Source organism: Cryptomeria japonica, chromosome 4, assembly GCF_030272615.1.
Source record: "Cryptomeria japonica chromosome 4, Sugi_1.0, whole genome shotgun sequence".
Lineage (NCBI taxonomy): Eukaryota > Viridiplantae > Streptophyta > Pinopsida > Cupressales > Cupressaceae > Cryptomeria > Cryptomeria japonica.
The window spans coordinates 456,613,218-456,632,612 of NC_081408.1; the positions used below are offsets into that span (position 1 = coordinate 456,613,218).

At 37.6% G+C, this 19,395-nt stretch overlaps 1 protein-coding gene across 1 annotated transcript in view; it reads right to left on the reverse strand.

Moving 5' to 3' along the window:
• Positions 1-368: 368 nt before the first annotated feature.
• The window catches only part of LOC131077373 (uncharacterized), a 64,773-nt gene continuing 45,746 nt past the window's right edge, over positions 369-19,395 (reverse strand). Inside the window, exons 2-3 of the mRNA XM_058014860.2 lie at positions 1,635-1,885; positions 369-1,422 (exon numbers count right to left, since the gene is read on the reverse strand). Coding sequence (XP_057870843.2) covers positions 843-1,422; positions 1,635-1,885 — 831 coding nt within the window. The 3' untranslated portion in view covers positions 369-842. The remainder of the gene's footprint in view (positions 1,423-1,634; positions 1,886-19,395) is intronic.

Below are 19,395 nucleotides of genomic sequence, written 5' to 3' on the forward strand. Positions count from 1 at the left end.
CTCATAATAAATCAGCAGTCTCTATGAACATCAAATAATGATTTACATTTAGCATTTGCACTCTGATATTGATCATATATTTCCTACATAAACTCTCAATTTCAGACAACGATGCTTAAAAACTGCTATACCTGATTGAACCCTGGGCAAAAGTGCAGCATTTTCCTTTCCAATTTCAAATTGTAATACAAAAACTAATTCACACCTTAAAAGAAAAGAAAGCCAATATAGAATATTTGAAGCACAACATTATGCATCAGGACAATCTATTTTTGCAAAAAAAATCATTTTCTTGATGGTAATACAGAATATGTGTGGATCAAAAATCATAAAGGCTCCAACAAACAAGCAAGTGGTGGGATATGTAATTTGAAATAACAATTTAAACATATTTTATGAACAACGTGACTAACTACAATAATTCAGACAAGGGAAACAACAGAAAATAGTGAAGAGATAACAGTGTTCACCAAGGGAACTTTCTAAGTCATATTCCAATACTCTTCTCAATCTGACAGATTAATCCAAGTATCTTCTCTGACAGATCATTCCGAATCTCTTCTCTGACAAGGACAAGTTTCCAACTGTTTTGTCTTATTGGGTGCTGGTTAAAGTTTTACATCCATTACACAATACCGTGACAAATTGAAATACAACCCAGAGCATAGTCGTATCTTTAGATGCACTTTGCAATCTATTGAGTGGCATTCAAAAGTTTCACAACCTTTTCTGAATCAGGAAGTTTCTCTTCAAAATTCTGGATCATGAATTTCAAAGTTATCCAATTCTACGACAGCATAGGAATCTGTACAGTTTATGATCTACCGGATGATCATGCAATTCTAAGTGCCCAAACACAAGCCAATAGATGATCTCTTCACATTGTTAATAACAGTATCTGAAACATAACGAACCATGCGGCCAGTTACACCAATCCAGAAATAGACAACAGCAGAAGGCAATGCAAAGACACCACTGTCCACTACTAAAGATAAACTTGACAGTCCTTCCTCTATTATTCCATTCAATGTGACAACAACTAAATTAGGTCTCTTCTCTTGACATAAGGCTAGCCTTTTTAAAATGTTTTCTTCATCACCATTGATAATCTTAGTAATATCATGTATGGCTACACAAGTTTTTGGAATGGGACCCTGTGTATTATTGTTTTGTATAGATCCATTCTCACATTCTAAAGAATTACATCTAGAAGGTCCAACTTCCACTGAATTCTGAAACTTACCCTCTCGCTTAGCCCATTCAAAAACTGCATGATAGCCTAGGGTGACAAATTTATTGATCAAATCCTTCTTTTCTGATATCAAATGTTGTAGATTTGATTCCTTTTCCTCCAGAAGTTGTTCCAGGTGCCTTTGCTTATGCCTACAATAATCCATAGCTTTACCCATCTCGTCAAAGTCCCTGAAAAATTATATAAACCTTGGAATCAAATAAATAAATAAAATTATAATCCTTTTTCCTTTCTTAAAAGTGTGGTAATATTCTACGTGTTAATAGTTGTTTTATCAATTTGATTAGAGCAGAATGTTTGTGATGTTTTCATTTGAATGTTAGAATTCTGTGGCTACCTATTGCCATGAAAATGGAGATGTAGATGACTACAGAATACTCACTGCAATAATGTTTCCACAAACATGTTTTGTCTCGCCAAACCTTGTTTGATTTCATTTTTTTCCTCCTGGAGAGAGAAAATTGTTGAAACATATTTCTGCTCTTTCTCAGACATAGTTGCCTGAAATGAAATCAGCTTCTCATGTTGCGTGACACAAATTTCAGCAAGAGGAAATAACAACTCCTCCTCAATCTCCTCCATCACTCCATGTGCATTCTCTTGAGAGCATGACACCTCGGCAATCGCTAAATCCTTTATGAGGAAAATTAATAAAGAAAACAAACTATGTTAATTTTTTGCATCCAAGATATTAAAATATAATTGATATTATTTTTCTCTTGTGCCAAAGAAGTGAACATAACAGTCTAATTGATGCACAGATAGAAACCAGAGAACAGAACCATGTCATTTACAGTCACAAAACTAAAAGATTTTTATGGATAACAATCTTTGATTCACTATCTTTGCCATTTAATTAATGCAATTATATCATTATTATTATTACAAAGATGAAACAGTGTGAAATAATTTGTTCAAGAAACACAAATTGGTTGTATCAAGGAAAAATAGGAGTAATGACAACACAATTCCTTGGCTCACTTTGGCTTTTGGAGGTTTAGGCAAAACATGGCATAATAGGACTTTGATTGAAAGGTGATTCAACCAACTCCCAATTATAGTTCTTCATCAGAGCATCATTTGCAGATTACATTGCAGCTTTCCACTCAAGGTGTTCCTTAGCCTTTGAGTACTACTGTGGTTCATGCACCTGAAAAGGGTTAAAAGCAAGAGAACAATAAACATGCAAATCTGAACTAGTGATGAAGGGGCATCCAAGTCAATGAGCAATCTTGCATCACCAAAAACAAGTCGAGAGAATTTGGCCTTGAGTGTGGGTTTTTGAGGAATAAATGACATGCCCAAATGAGTCAAAAAGACCAAAAGACTGTTTTAGCAGAAAGACATCTTTGTTGTTGTGCAAGAGCTCTCAGAGATAAATGCAACGTTTCCTAGATGATGTGCAACAGTTCTGAGTTGCTGCACAAGATCTTCAGTTGCTGTGCAGCCATTCCTAGTTGTGTGACCAATCTTAGTTGCTACATAATTTCTCTTGGTTGTATTTATTCATTAGACATTTTGTTAAACACTTGGCATGCACAAAAGTAGGGATTTTAGGGTAGAATGTTAGCTGTCTTACTCCCTTTTGGCATCCATTTCTGTTCATACAGGGCCTGTGTGTCTTCTATCCTGCTTGGGTGGCATTCATCTGCCATTATCTTTTTGGCAGCTGCCATGACTTTTGCAACTTTTCACTTTCTTCTAAGTGACAGCTGTTCCTATTCACATGGGTAAATGACAAATGTTTTTCTAGTGGTGTTACCTTTTGGTAGTTGTTGAAACTCCTAGCAGTCAATGATCATAGTTGTGTCATTGCCCTAGATAAAACATAGGTACTTTTTATCAAGAAGGAAAGAGAAACAATGATGGCAATTATTGGGCGACAATATTAAAACCCACTGCTTTTCCTATTATGAATTCAAAACCTAGAGGAGATAGTTTAGAGTGTGGCTATCCAAGTGCTTGCAAGCAAAGATCTGTATGCAAATCTCAGGAAGGTGCAATAGAGGGATGAATCGCATCTGTGTGGGACTTGTGGGAAACACTAATGTTGAGAGTAGTAATTGTAATCCATAGTTAGCAGAGCATTAGGGATTAAGTGTGTAATGAATTAGGCTTCTTATCAACCTACTGCTGTCTATGAATAGCATTGTTTTGCTTACATTGGCATTTGATTTTGTGGTTGAGTTTGTAGCCTGCCCAATTTAGGCAGTCTTTCATTGGACACCCTTACCTAGATCATATCAAGTGGCATCAACGCAAGGCTTTCATTGTGCAGTGGTGTCTTCGCAAAGTAGATTTGTTCCACGTTAATAAATCTTGTGATTGCAAGGAATTGTGAGAGGAAATCGTGTTAGAAAGGGTGTGTCGTGTAAAAGAGTGTTTGAGTGTTGGCTAGAAGGTGTAGGAATATCCTCCATTTAATAGAAAGTGGGTAGAGGGAGTTCTAAGAGTATATTAGGTTCTTTTTAGGCGGCTGCCAAATCACTTGATCAGTCGAGCTTTACTTCTTCCAATCACATTGTTTCGTAGAGGACATGTGCAAGTGGTTTGAGATGAAAACTAAATGTCAATTGGTGTGTGAAAGTGTTGAGACATGGACCAGCTAGGACTCGAACCTAGGACCTTCCATACGCTGCTGGAGTGCTCTACCACTGAGCTACTGGCCCCTCTTGGACCAGTCCATCGTCGGTCCAGGTGTGGCTTATTTCCAACACCAACAGAAAGAGTGAGTGAGAAGAAGTAATCTAGGACTGATAGTTTTGAGGTTAATAAGACTTGCACTTTTAGAGAGTATAAAGAGGGCATGTGAGGAAAGAACTCTAGAGATGTTTAAAATATTGAGGGTAGAGATACATGCTCCGAAAGAGAGAAGAGTTGGCATTAGTAAAAGAAGAGAAGAGGTTGTGATAGTAGAAGTGGAGGAGGGAGTTGCTGATCCAAAAGAAAGAAGTGTTGCAGCATAAGTACCTTTGGAGTAAAAAGCAAATTTGGGACATAAAATGTTGATCTATGAGAGGCCCATATATGATAGAGGCAAAGGAAGATGAAAAGAATCTCCTATTGGAATAGGAGGCAAGAGAAATATGAAGCCTATTAAAGGCAGCCTTTAAGAAAGAGGAAACGGAAGCAAGCTCAGGGCATTCTCATGTTGTGGTAGAGGTTGGTGATAAAGAGGAAGTAGAGAGTTACTGTAACATTGTACATTGTAATCGGTCCAATTTACACCTTATGTTTGTGCTCCTTCTTTAGCGTGTCCTATCTCCATCACCCTCTCTAGGTTCATTTTGGTCCTATTCTCTAACTTTGATGTCATGAACAACATTTGGTGGGCCCCATCTTGGAGGTCCCTCTCCCATTTCTCTTTGTATTAATCTTGTTTGCTGGAGGACCAGGGTGCCCCAAAATGCCCTAGTCCCCCTTAAATAGGCCCCAATTTGAAATGGGGCAGGTTCTCTATCTCACCGACGACATTTCGTCCCCGTGGCTACACATGATTGTTGGAGGTTGGCCTAATCGGTAATTTAACTAGGGAACCCTATATAAAAGCATCCTCTCAATTCATTTAAACCTAAGTCTCCATACCCTAATATTCACAGATCCATGAAGCATTCATCATCAAGCATCCTCAGAGATTCAAGGCTGCATATTCATCATTCAAGCATTGCGGAGCAAAGTAGCATCAATCTTCATGCAAGCATGTGTGTGTGATTAGGGTTTTTCATGTTCATGTGTTTGTCATGCCATTACATTCAACATTTGTGATTATATTCAAAGAGCATTGCATCATCATCAACAATTGCAGATATGAGGCATATCTCCTTAACATTTATTTCGGTATTTGCATTATTTCATTCAAGGTTAATTCCTAAACCGAGGTTTGACTTAGGCAAACCCCTATCCACAACATCTTTCTCTCTCTTTCAGTGTGCAAGAAATAGGTGTAGGAGTTGTACTCGAGAATTTTGGCAATGTCAACAGTGACAAATAGGTTCAGCTTTCGACAACGAAAAACTCAGAGGACTAGGGCAGATTTTTGCTACCTGATCTTGAAAAATCAGGCCGAAATTTTAGGAACAGGGTCTAAACATCTTCTTTTGCCCAAATCTCAATTGGTGGCTCCGTCGGACATCTATAGCATTCTGTATTTGTCAATTTACTTCAATTATCCCTCATTTTGCCCTAATTTCACAATTACAAATCCAATTTCAATTTAAAAAGGAGAGGCAATGAATCAGTGAATCTAATAAGAATTCCAACCCTTTCCTTATTTGGATTGTGGCTAGATCTATTAGGTTCACCCTTCTTTCAATGTATGGTTAATTTGGTTAGTTGGCGATTTTATTCGTTAAAACCCTAATTCCAAATTTTCTTATCTTATTTTGATAGTTCAATTTCGAGTTACATTAAAGATGTTCATGATGTTCCCTTTCATGCATATGATGATAACTTAGTTCTCCCTTTCATTCATGGCTATGATTTACCCTCTCCCAAAATTGGTCCCACCAATGAGGGCATAGTGGTGAAAGAAGAGAATATGAACACTCCTTTCAAAGATCTCCCTCCTAGAGATGAAGCTTTGGAGAATGATGTTCATCCTTCTCCTAAAATGTACCTCCTCCATCAATATTATTTGGTGCAAGAGGATGTTCCTAAGCTTCGAGGATTTAAGATATATGAAAATCCCCTTTATGAACCATTCAATGACTCGTCTCCCCAAGTTTTCTCTCCCTAAAGAGGACATATTGATGCAAGAAGATTTTTAACACTTCTTTCAATGATCCTCTTTGGGATGAACCATTAGAGAATGATGTTGATTATTCTCTTAATATGTCCCTCCCCCATAAGATTACCTTAGTGAAAGAGGATGATATTATGGTAAAAGAGGGTGATATGATTGACAATTCCCTTAATAACACCTCACCTTCTATTAATTTCAATAACCTTCCCCCTAGATATGGAGCATCAATGTGATATGATTGTCCCTTTCCTCAGGTTTGTCATGAAGATACTTTAGAGCAAGAGGATAATACGGTTTCCCATCATTATAATGTTTCCAATACTCTCTCTCCTAAAGATGATGAATCTAACCAAGATCAAATCAATTTTATTCATGTAATGTTGTTGTCCACCTTCATCAAGATGTCTCTTAACTTCACCAAAAACCAAAGATTGTTATACGAGATGGAATGAACCATCAACCCGATTATCATGCAGAGCCTTGCACATATAATAATGAAGTGTTTACTTTAGAAGCTGACAAGAACATACAAATTGAAGCACAATATACTTTGTTAGTTCCTACAATCCTCCCTCCAATTCGAACAAATACACCATCTCCCACTAAAGATGTTCCTAAAGAAGATCTCTTGGAGGATGATTGGGGGTCATTAGATTTCACACCTTTTTGTAGAAAATCTAAGATGCTTGAATTTGATACTCAAAATTTTTATCATAACACATGTCTAGATATCGATTGGACCTCTTCAAACTTCAACCCAATTCCACCTTAGAGAAAATCCTCTCTTGATCATACACATGGATACAATAGACAAGTTACAGGATGTGTGCAACAAAGTCTTGAAAGTCATGAGAAATCACACTTTTCTACTAAAAAGCTAGGTTTCCAACCTCTTCCTCTGTCAACATCCCCTCCTCCATTGTCTAGTGAATCCGTGTCATCTCATTCCAATATGACATTACCACAAGATAATGTTTTGTGCAATCTTCTTCATGCCAACTTAATTTCTCCTCTTTGGCCTAAATGGAGAAAGAAACGTAGACAACATTTTGAAATTGCTACTATTTGCAAGTACCATCAAATCCATGGCTTTACTAATGAATGCCAAGCTTTGCAACTTAAAATACAACAATATATTGATTTAGGTATCATAAAAAATAGCATGTGACAATGAATGGCATATTTCTCATAATCATCTCAAATAACATTCAAGTTCCTATTATGTTGCTCCTCCTCACTATGTGACATCGTTAGCTTACCTATTGGGGGCTCATTGTCATTCATGGTGGTACAATTTCAGGTGCAATCATACTCAATGAGCAACATAATAGTCTATTTATTCTTGTCTCTATGCTTGGGGGGCAAGAATAATTTTCTATCTCATTCCTCTTTCTAAGGATTCACTTTTTCCTATATGAGTTGCATTTTTAATAACATGATGTCCTTTCTTGCATAGAATTATCCTTCATGTGAGTACATGTGTGTTCCTTGGGTAGTGTTGTGACGTTTTCACACATCACCCCATTGCAAAAAGAGACCCCCACTTTTTGCTTGGTAGCATAGTTGTCTTAGCTTAGGCATCCAGCTTGGCAATAGTTTCTTTTAGTTATTAACCTTTACCTAGTTAGAGATGCAATCAAGTCATATTGTTAAGAAGTGATCAAGTCAAGCAATCTAGCAGCAATCAGGTCTTCCTCCAAACTAGTTTGAGGTCTTCTTAGCTCTAGGAGCTCAAGTGATAGGTGCAAGCCAAGTGATAGATAGAAGTCAAGGTGATCATTGGGTGATGCTCCACAGTGCAACTTCTAGGCCACGTAAAGGTATGAGTCTTAAGTGTGATGAGTAGTCAAGAAGGCAAGTGGACATCTTTAGGTTGAAGCACGGAGGCAAGGGGCGATCAAGAAGTAATGAGCAATCAACTAAGAAGAAGTATTTGATAAGGAGCAACCAAGGTCTTGATGGTAATGTTAAATGGAAGTGGCAGTGAGTGAGTTACCCTTTCACTTCCACTTCCACTTCCTTCCACTTACACTTGCTGGTCAAATCCACGGACTTCCAGTACCCCCCCAAAAGTCTGGCCATCATGAGTGCACTTCCAGTTGCCTCCCAAAACCCCGGCCATGACTAATTTCCCTAATTTGGCAGTGAAAGTGCATCATCATTGATATTTGATCAGGTAAAGGAAGGAGTTTGATGAAAGGCAAAAGTAATTAAGATCAATAACTTAAAAGAAAAGTCATCTTTCCTTCAACTTCCACTTGGTGCCTAAAAGTACAGCCATCTCCCTTCCACTTCCACTTGCTTGCCAAAAGCCCAGCCATCTCCAACTTACTTCCACTTAGCCATCAAAACCCCAACCTGTCTTGCATCATTTCCACTTGACCTTCAAAAGTCCGGCCATCATGACTCAACTTCTAGTTACCATCAAAAAACCTGGCCAATATGAATAAGTCTTCCAATTCACATCAAAATCCACAGCAATACTGGTGGAAAATCAGGCCTGCTGATATGAAATCACCTCAAAATGCAAGCTCCAGATCAGGCCTAAAATCAATAAAAGTCATACATGAGATCAGATGTTAGAACATTATTTCACCCTATTGGGAAGGCATTTCAGTTTAGGAAGTTTGAAAAATATGTGAAGTCTGTTTATATCCTAATATGCTTGTTGTTTTCCTTGTTTATTTTGCAAGAATGATCAAGGAAAGGAATGAAGAGGCAACTTGCAAGATAGCACGCAAGGGACAGGAATGTTAGATATGAGAATGATGCAAAGAAGAAGACATTGCCATAAAGGAAGGAATTTTACAACTATCTTGAATTTCCTCCGAAAATCAAAAAAAATGTTGCCAGTACAACAAAAGAGTAATCAAAGATAGGAGATTCAAGATGGAGAGCAATGCAAGAACAAGTTCCAGATATCATAAGGAAGGAGTTTCCACACAAGAGGAGAAGGCAAGTGTGATCAAGTTAGATAAGATAATGTAATTTGGGAATATCTCCCACCATCATCTCATTCATCTCGGGCTTGGAAATGTTGAATATCAAGAGATATTTCCCGAATCACAAACTCTTGTGATGAATTACAAGGAGCAAGTAGCTGAGGTGGCGCCTAATTATCACCAACCCAATCACATCATTCCAAGTAAAGGCGTCCAGATTCAATGCACTTGACTCATCCAATGAGGACAACATGTGGAGGCACAAGTTCGATATACCTAACCTCATCATTCATTGGTCAAACATTCAAGGAAGGACATGTGTCCTATTTATTGTAATTTTATCATTGGTCAAGCATTAAATGCTATGTAATGGGTGTAATAAACCCTAATTAGGGTTTATATCTTTCAATATTGACCATTGATGTGGATTTGATCCAAGCCATTCAATTGTATTGAGAGCACTATATAAGGATTGCTCTCCTCATTTGTAAAGGTTAAAAGTTAATAGCAGATTAATAGTTAGTAGAGAGTAGTACATAGCAACTAGCAGTTAGAAGTAGAATAGGAGGAGAAGACAGAAATTGTTGCCAGGCTTGTAATAAACATCCTTTTCATTGAAGATATGGTGGAATGTGTTGTTTCTTCTACATAATTGTATGGTTTCTTTTTGTATCCTCATGTTAGATGAAGTTTGTTGAAACTAAGTAGCTTCGGTAGGATAAATGATTGAATGAGAGACTTCATTTATCTCTCATTCAATCATCTACCTTATCAATATAACTACAAGCTAATGGTAGCGGCAGTAGATCCAACAGCAGCCACGAAAGCAGAGGGATCAAGGGCAGCAGGAGGAAAGGCAGCTAACCCAGCTTCTTACCCTATCTTACCCTTGATATAGTTATGAACTGAGGCCCCCATAGAATTGTAGGGGGACCCAGTGCTCTTTATTTGGGCTCACATAGCCCACTTAACCAATTATCTCCTTGGTATCATATCAAGAGTCATTCTATTCCCGGGGGGGGCCTCCCACCCGTTCTAGCTATTCTAAGAAGCGGAGGCAGAGACAGAGGTAAAGGCACCAGCTGCACTACTGTTCTATGGGGACCTGGCAGAAGCACTTTAAGTTGTAACATTATTTGGGACAACCATATTAGAACTGATTAGGTTTTGCGGCCTATTCTATGGGCGATTCACTAGCATAATCTCTCATGATTCAGTAGCTCTCATGGAATGCGAAGGGAGAGACTTCATGATTATATGCATTCCACAATCCAAACATCGGATTGCACAGTTTGATATGTGAACATCATTAATCAATCATGCCATGACCATATTTCATATACTGTGATTGCAATAGAACAGATCGCATTTATTATAACTATCATAGTTATCATATGATAGCATCGATTGATGTTATCATATGATAACTATAAATAGTTATCGTATTAATCTCATCATACCGATTAGTTATCAGTTGTTAATGTAATTGCATTTGTCTTGAACCGATTAGTTATCGATTGTTAATGTAATAGCATTTGTCATGAACCGATCTGTTATCGGTTGATATTGTTAATTGCACTTAACGTGAACCGAATTGGTATCGGTTATTAAACATTATATAGCACTTGTTTTAAACCCGATAGTTATGGGTAACGCGCTTCATTGAAGCGATGCCTATGAAGCGATCAAGACATGTCTTGATCGGACATGTCAAGAGACATGTCCGGTCAAGGCATGCCTTGATCGGTGGGCATCACATATAAGTAGATGCCGTGTGAAGTGTTGTAGACGATATAGAAATTAATCAATGTTGTCCACAGCAATCTGAAACATAAAAAGCAACAGTCAATAACAACAAAGGACTATAAAAACTCCTACAACTTAGATTTGAATATAAATTTGAATAACATTTACATGGTATCAAAGCCACGCTGATCGAACCTAAGGCATTCAAATTTGAGAAGTTCAAATTGAAGATAAAAACATCACATTTTCCATGGCTAATGCTATCAGATTTGAGGACAGACTTGAAGGAGGCGACAATTTCTCAGCATGGAAGTTCAAAATTAAGATGATTCTAAAAGAAAATAAAGTTGAATCATTTGTAAGAGTTGAATCTAAAGAACCAGAGAATGAACCTGACAAATCGACATGGATTGAGGGAAATGAAAAAGCCATGAAGATCATAGTCGATGGAGTGAGAAATCACATTATGCCAATAATAACAAAGTATGAGACTGCCTACCATATGTTCAAAGCACTCGAAAGTGCATTCGAGATAAACAACGCAAGTAGAACCCTGGCTCTAAAAAGGGAAATAAATCATATAAGTATGAACAAAGGAGAGTCAATCAATGCATACTTTATGCGGATATCAGCTCTAAGGGAAGAACTGGCAACGCTTGGATATTAGATCCAAAGCAAAGAGCTAACGCTCATTGCTCTAGATGGGTTGCCTAGTACATGGGAAACATTCATCCAAGGCATTAGTGCAAGGGCTAAATATTCGAAATTTGATAGGCTAAGAGCAGATTGTCTTCACGAGGAGTCAAGGTTAAATAAGAAGGGGATCAAGAAAAAGAACATAGATGAAGATCTCCATGTTCTAAATACCAACTCCAACAAGAAAAACAAGAAGAAACATTTCAAGAAGAGAAAGAACCAACATGAGAAAAGGTCATCTAAGAAAGACAACTCTCACATTCAGTGCTTTAGGTGTGATCAATATGGACACTATGCAGCAAGATGTCCGAATAGAATCAAACAACAAGCTACATTTGCAAAAGTAAAAAGGGAAGAATATGACTCCGAGAAGCATGTATTCTACTCTGCCCTCTCTAGCCAAGTATCCAATAAATCTAACACCTAGATCATTGACAGTGGGTCTTCAAGACACATCACTGGGTATAGAGAATTATTGGATTCCATGTTAGAAGAAATTGATGAAGAAGTAACCATTGGTGATGACTCTGCACATCCAGTGAAAGGCGTCGGTACCTGCACCATTAAGCTGAAGACAAGCATGTCTCTCCAACTCATCGGAGTCCTATTCGTTCCTGGCATCAAGAGGAACTTAATCTCCATATCTGCACTTGAAGATGATGGGTACAGAATAACCTTCATGAATGGTAAAGTTCTAGTATGGCCACAAAATTCTTCCATCAAGAAGGCTATAACCCGAGGACATAGAAAAGGCTATTTGTACGAGGTATGTACTGAATCTAACCTAGCCCTACTTCATGAGATTGCAGATTCTAATGAAATTTGGCATAGAAGATTAGGTCATTTAAACTTTCGTGCTTTATGTTTAATGGAAAAATTAGTAATTGGTTTGCCTAAGTTAAAACGATACCATTCTGGTACATGTAAGGGGTGTGCCCTAGGCAAAAATACTAAGAGTTCCTTTCAGAATAGTTCTAGGAAAACAAGCAATGTTTTAGAACTAGTTCACTCTGACCTATGTGGGCCAATGTCTGTACCATCATTAGGAGGGTTCCTTTATTATGTAATATTCATTGATGACTTCTCCACGAAGACCTGGATCTACTTTCTTAAACGTAAAGAATCTGAAGAGATCCTCAAGAGATTTAAGGAATTCAAATCTCTCTGAAAACTCTTCCGGAAAGAAAATAAAAATCCTAAGGACTGATAATGGGAGGGAATATACCTCAGACATTTTTAGGGAATTTTGTAAAGAAGCTGGGATTAAGAGGGAGTTCATTGTCCCTTACAACCCCCAACAAAATGGGGTTGCTGAGAGGAAAAATAGAACCATTGTAGAAGCAGCCAAAGCCATGCTTCTTGATCAAAACTTAGAAACTCATCTTTGGGCAGAAGCCTCCAACACTGCTATATACATGCAAAATAGATGTCCTCACTCCCACATTGAAGATAAAACTCCTGAAGAAGTTTTCACAAGGATAAAACCCAATATCACTCACTTTAGGATATTTGGATGCCCTGTCTACTTTCATATACCTAAAGAGAAAAGAACAAAACTAGAACCCTCTGGAAGAAAAGGAATCTTTGTTGGATATAGTGAAACCTCTAAAGCCTACAGAATATTTGTGCCTAGACATAGCAATATTGAAATTAGTAGAGATGTAATATTTGAAGAAAACATAGCCTTCAAAAGGGCTAAATACTCTATTGAGTCAGAAATTTATGCTCCATCTTCAGACATAGAAGAGGATCCCACTCCTGAGATTCAGAGGGAGTGTTCAGAAGAAAATGAAGTACAAATTCCTCCCCAAGAAATTCCTAAGAAAAGACCTCTATGGTGTAGTATCCCTTGCTTATGTATGGAAGAATTGATGATTTTGATTCAAGGAATATTGTCCAACAAGTTACATACAATCTACAACTAAGCACTTTACTGATTTGCAAAGTATATAGGAAACATATATCAATTTAACTACCAAGGGAACAACTTAATTTTTCATCAATACTAGAATTGACATTATGTCAAATAGATGTCATACATGCTTCAGAAATATGGGAGTTTGAAGTATACAACTGTTGCAATTAATTTCTGATCACTATTTCAGACTTTCTACGATAGACAATGACATTCATTGATACATGAACAAAGATGTAAGTTTGCAACTGATCTCTAAATCGAACCTTGACAAGATAGGATTCCAATTAAGCACACTTGAATTGGCTGAGTACCAATTCCGAAAAGCAACCCTTCAGAGGATCTTTCACCCCCTCAGTTATGCAATCACTTGGGAGGTATCGTTCCCAATGATTCAGCTGAATACTTGCAGACCTTCAAGCTCCACAAATGCTCAAGTAGATGCACTAGAGAAAATAAACTTCGATGCCAAATGAGAGACCCATGGGGTCTATTTATTCACTTTTTAGAATCTTCCTCTAGAAGCCTCTTAACTTTCTAGAAGTATCCATAACTTTCTAGAAGTATCCATAATAGAATCTTCCTCTAGAAGCCTCTTAACTTTCTAGAAGTATCCATAACTTTCTAGAAGTATCCATAATAGAATCTTCCTCTAGAAGCCTCTTAACTTTCTAGAAGTATCCATAATAGAATCTTCCTCTAGAAGCCTCTTAACTTTCTAGAAGTATCCATAATATTCTTATAAAGCCTCATTGCACTTTTTAGATAAAAAAGTAACTTTATAAAATAAAAAGTGCACCTCAATTTAAAAATATAACATCTTGGCCCCAAATAATAAAATATAATGTCTTCAAGAGCATAATGAGCCATCCATTCACCAAATAAACGCCAAAATGACTCTCTCACCACAACCATCTGCCTACGAGAGTCTGGAATAGGCAAATCCACGTAAAGTGTCATGTCATACTAAAGAGGGGACATGACATATGGGTTCACAAAACAATGGAAGATGCAAGGGACTTTGCAGCTCCTTCAGGGACTTTTAGAGAAAGTAAGAGGCCCTGAAGATTCACTAGCTATGTAGCCCTAATGAATGACCTCTCCAAATCAGAACCCTCTAGTGTACCAGAAGCTCTTAAACATCAAATTTGGAAAGATGCCATGTCGGAAGAATATAAATCCATCCTATAAAATGACGTGTGGGAAATTGTTCCTAGGCCAAAAGGGAAATCCATTGTCTCATCCGAGTGGCTATTCAAAATCAAGCATGCTGCAGATGGTAGCATAGAGAAACATAAAGCCAGATTTGTTGCTCGGGGGTTCTCACAGAAAGACGGAGTAGACTATGATATTTGCTCCAGTTGCTAGATACACCTCTGTCAGAACAGTACTAGCCATTGCAGTAGCCAAAGGTTGGAAAGTCCATCAGATGGATGTGAAAACTGCTTTCTTGAATGGTAAAATTGAGGAGGAATTCTACTTAGAACAACCAGAAGGGTTTGAGATCCACAATGCAGAGACACGTGTGCAGATTAAAGAAAGCTCTATATGGTCTAAAACAGGCTCCCAGGGCTTGGTATGAAAGAATTGACAGCTATCTCCTGAGATTGGGATTCTCAAAGAATGATGTAGATCCGAATCTTTACTTCAAGAAAGTCAAACGTGATATGCTGATATTGATCTTATATGTTGATGATCTTTTGATTACAAGAGAAGATCACCTTATTGGTCAATGTAAGAAAGACCTTGAAAAAGAGTTTGATATGAAGGACTTAGGCCTTCTACATTACTTTCTTGGATTGGAAGTTTGGCAAAACTCTAACAGTATTATACTTAATCAAGGAAAATACACCTTAGACATATTGAAGAGATTTGGTATGATGAACTGCAGACCCATGACTTCTCCTATGGAAACTAATCTTCACAAACTAAAGGAGGCAGCAGCATATTCCCCATTGGTAGATCCCACTCTCTACAGATAGATGATTGGATCATTAATGTACCTGGTCAATACTAGACTTGATATCTGTTATCCAGTAAATGCCTTGAGTCAGTTTATGTGTGAACCTAGGGAGATTCATCTTATGGCTGTAAAACATATCATGAGATACCTTCAAGGCACTCTTAACTATGGACTCATGTATGAGAATATTGGTTTGGATCTTCACGGGTTCACTGATTCAAATTGGGCTGGAAGTGTGACTGACAGGAAAAGCACCTCAAGGTGCTGCTTCAGCTTGGGTTCAGCCATGATATCTTGGATTAGCAGGAAACAGTCTTCAGTAGCTCAGAGTTCTACAGAGGCCGAATATATCGCAGCTTCCATGGTTGCACGAGAAGTTGTATGGCTACGGAAACTACTTGTAGGATTATTTGGATTACCACTGAAGCCTACTATAATTCATTGTGATAATCAGAGTTGTATAAAACTCTCTGTGAACCCTGTATTTCATGATAGATCCAAACACAGACATTCCTTATCACTATGTGAGAGATATGGTGGATAGGAATGTGATTCAGTTGCAGTATATCAGACTATCAGTAAAGGAGACCAGACAGCAGACATACTGACCAAGCTTCTATCCAGAGTGAAAGTTGAACACTTCAGGAAAGGTCTTGGTATGATTGAGTTATAATTAGCTTTGTAATCTGTACTAATATATGAGATGTTTAATGTAAACTTCTTTTGTCGTGTTATGACTTTATGGGCTCCACTCCCTGTGTACATTTCTAAAAGGTGACGATCTTTTAGACAATGAACACTTGTATTAAACATTATAAGGTGTCGATCTTGTAATGTTGATATCATGCTGACTTGATATCATTCTGACTCATGGATGTGCCATGATATGTTATGGTAGACATTATGTGACATAATGTCAGTGCACATACCATAACCTGGATATAAGGGAATTCAACATTCTCAGTATTGTATATCCAAGGTATCGCGTGTTATGCGATACTGATATCACGTGTTATGTGATATCTATATCACGAGATGATGTGATATATTCCTGTGTCACTTATTATGTGATACATCATGTCACAAGTATATGTGATATGATCCTTTGTATTACAAGGTCATGTAATACATCCTATTATGAGAAATGTGATGCTCATTTCAATGTTTACATAAGTCTCCAGTTATCTTCCCTAGCTAAGAGGGAGTGTTGAAACTAAGTAGCTTCGGTAAGATAAATGATTGAATGAGAGACTTCATTTATCTCTCATTCAATCATCTACCTTATCGATATAACTACAAGCTAATGGTAGACTTCATGATTACATGCATTCCACAATCCAAACATCAGATTGCACAGTTTGATATGTGAACATCATTAATCAATCGTGCCATGACCATATTTCATTTGCTGTGATTGCAATAGAACAAATCGCATTTATGATAACTATCATAGTTATCATATGATAGCATCGATTGATGTTATCATATGATAACTATAAATAGTTATCGTATTAATCTCATCATACCGATTAGTTATCGGTTGTTAATGTAATTGCATTTGTCATGAACCGATCTGTTATCGGTTGATATTGTTAATTGCACTTAACGTGAACCGAATTGGTATCGGTTATTAAACATTATATAGCACTTGTTTTAAACCCGATAGTTATCGGTAAAGCGCTTCATTGAAGCGATGCCTATGAACCGATCAAGACATGTCTTGATCAGACATATCCAGAGACATGTCCGGTCAAGGCATGCCTTGATCGATGGGCATCACATATAAGTAGATGTCGTGTGAAGTGTTGTAGACGATATAGAAATTAATCAATGTTGTCCACGGCAATCTAAAACATAAAAAGCAATAGTCAATAATAGTAGAAGAATATAAAAACTCCTACAACTTAGATTTGAATATAAATTTGAATAACATTTACAAAGTTCATTGATTGTGATGGAGTAATGTGTGGATGTTGATAATTTCTTAGTTCATGCTATTTGTAGTTGGATGATTTTCAATTGTAGTGCATAGTTAACCTGAACATCAGAATGTGCTAAGTTCAATTGTGGATGTGTTATTCAAGTTGTGCCAGTATATTGGGTACTTGGATGAATGATTCACGATATGAAAACCTTTCGTTTCTCTCGGAAGATTGCATCGGCCTCCTGGAGGCAGATGTCTTTGAGCAAAGATCTCTTCTCCTCCAAGGATTCCCTTTACACTTGTTGCAAGATATCTCTTTTTCAACTATCTTGTCATTGTTTGTAAAAGTAATGCCTCTTTAGCTTGGATTTATGAACAATGTTGCCTAAAAAGATATCTCCTTGGTGTTGAAAGTGTGTATCCTTATTTCTAGCTTCCTTAAGACATCAACATAGGACTATGTTGACATCTTAAGGGGGCGGGGAGGCATTGCATATCGCCGTCTTTGTGCTATATTTTGCATGTCTTACACGGAGTGTTCATTCTTGAAACCAGACAAAACAAAGTATTATATGAGATACTTCATGCCCAAAACCAGACGCAACATTTATATGTCTTATACGAGGTATACATTCTCGAAACCAGACAAAACAAAGTCTTATACGAGATGTTCCCAAAGCCAGGCATATATTTGTCTTATATTGGGTACACATGCTCAAAACCAAACAAAACAAAGTCTTATACAAGATGTTCTTGAAACCAGACATTTTTGTTTTGATTTCATGTCTTATACAAGTTGTTGCATGCTCAAAACCAAACAAAACAAAGTCTTATACGAGGTGCTTAGCTCCTAAAACCAAACAGCAACATATGCAACAGGGTGAGTGGAACTAGCAAAACACAGCTAAACTATTTCGACTCTCCTCCCCAACATGCATCACCTAGCATAACATAGCTTGCTAGCTCGTGGCATCCATGTCCTCTCTTTTCTCTTCCCCATGAGCTCATAGCTTTGCTATTTGTGGATCATGGTTCATTGTTTGATACATGCTCTTTCTCTGTTTATGTGATCGCTTGTCTTCTTGTGATAGAATTCTGAGAAGGATATTAGTGGTTGCAACATTTTGATTATTGAGGTCTCTTCAACTAGTTGAATTGGAACCTTTTTATGTTGTGTGTCTTTTGTCTTTGTTTGTCTTTTGTTTTCGTTTGTCTTTTGTCTTTGTCTTGTTGTGTGTGTCCTTGCATGTGATTGTGTGAGTTAAGATCCTAAGATTGGGGGCTTGATTCTTCAAAATTAGTGATGTCTTATCTCCCTATGATCTTGCTCCTAATTGCTCCTCTCTCTCATCTTTCTACTTTACCATGAGTATTTGCATAGGCTCATACTCCCATTAAAGTGGGGGCTAAATGTAGCGTCGTAAATTGTAACCGGTCCAGTTTACAGCTCATGTTTTTGCTCCTATTTTAGCATGTCCTATCTCCATCCCCTCTCTAGGTCCATTTTGGCCCTATTCTCCAACTTTGATGTCATGAACAACATTTGGTGGGCCCCATCTTGGAGGTCCCTCTCCCATTTCTCTTTGTATTTATTTTGTTTGTTGGAGGAAGAGGGTGTGGAGCACCCTGGTCTGGACCAAGGCACCCTAAAACACACTGGTCCCCCTTAAATAGGCTCCAATTTTAAATGGGGCAAATTCTCTATCTTCCTGATGGCATTTGGTCCCCGTAGCTACACATGATCGTTGGAGGTTGGCCAAATCAATAATTTACCTAGGGAACCCTATATAAAGGCATCCTATCAATTCATTTCAACCTAAGTCTCCATACCCTAATATTCGTGCATCCGTGAAGCATTCATCATCAAGCATCTTCAAATATTCAAGGCTTCAAATTCATCATTCAAGCATTGCAGAGCAAAGTTGCATCAATCTTTCATGCAATCATGTGTGTGATTAGGGTTTTTCATGTTCATGTGTTTGTCATGCCAGACATTCAAAATTTGTGATTACATTCAAAGAGTATTGCATCATCATCAACAATTGCAAATCTGAGGTATATCTCTTTAACATTTATTTCAATATTTGCATTATTTCATTCAAGGTTAATTCCTAAACTGGGGTTTGACTTAGCCAAACGCCTATCCACAACATCTTTCTCTCTCTTTCTATGTGTAGGAAATAGGTGCAGGAGTTGTACTTGGGAATTTCGGCAAT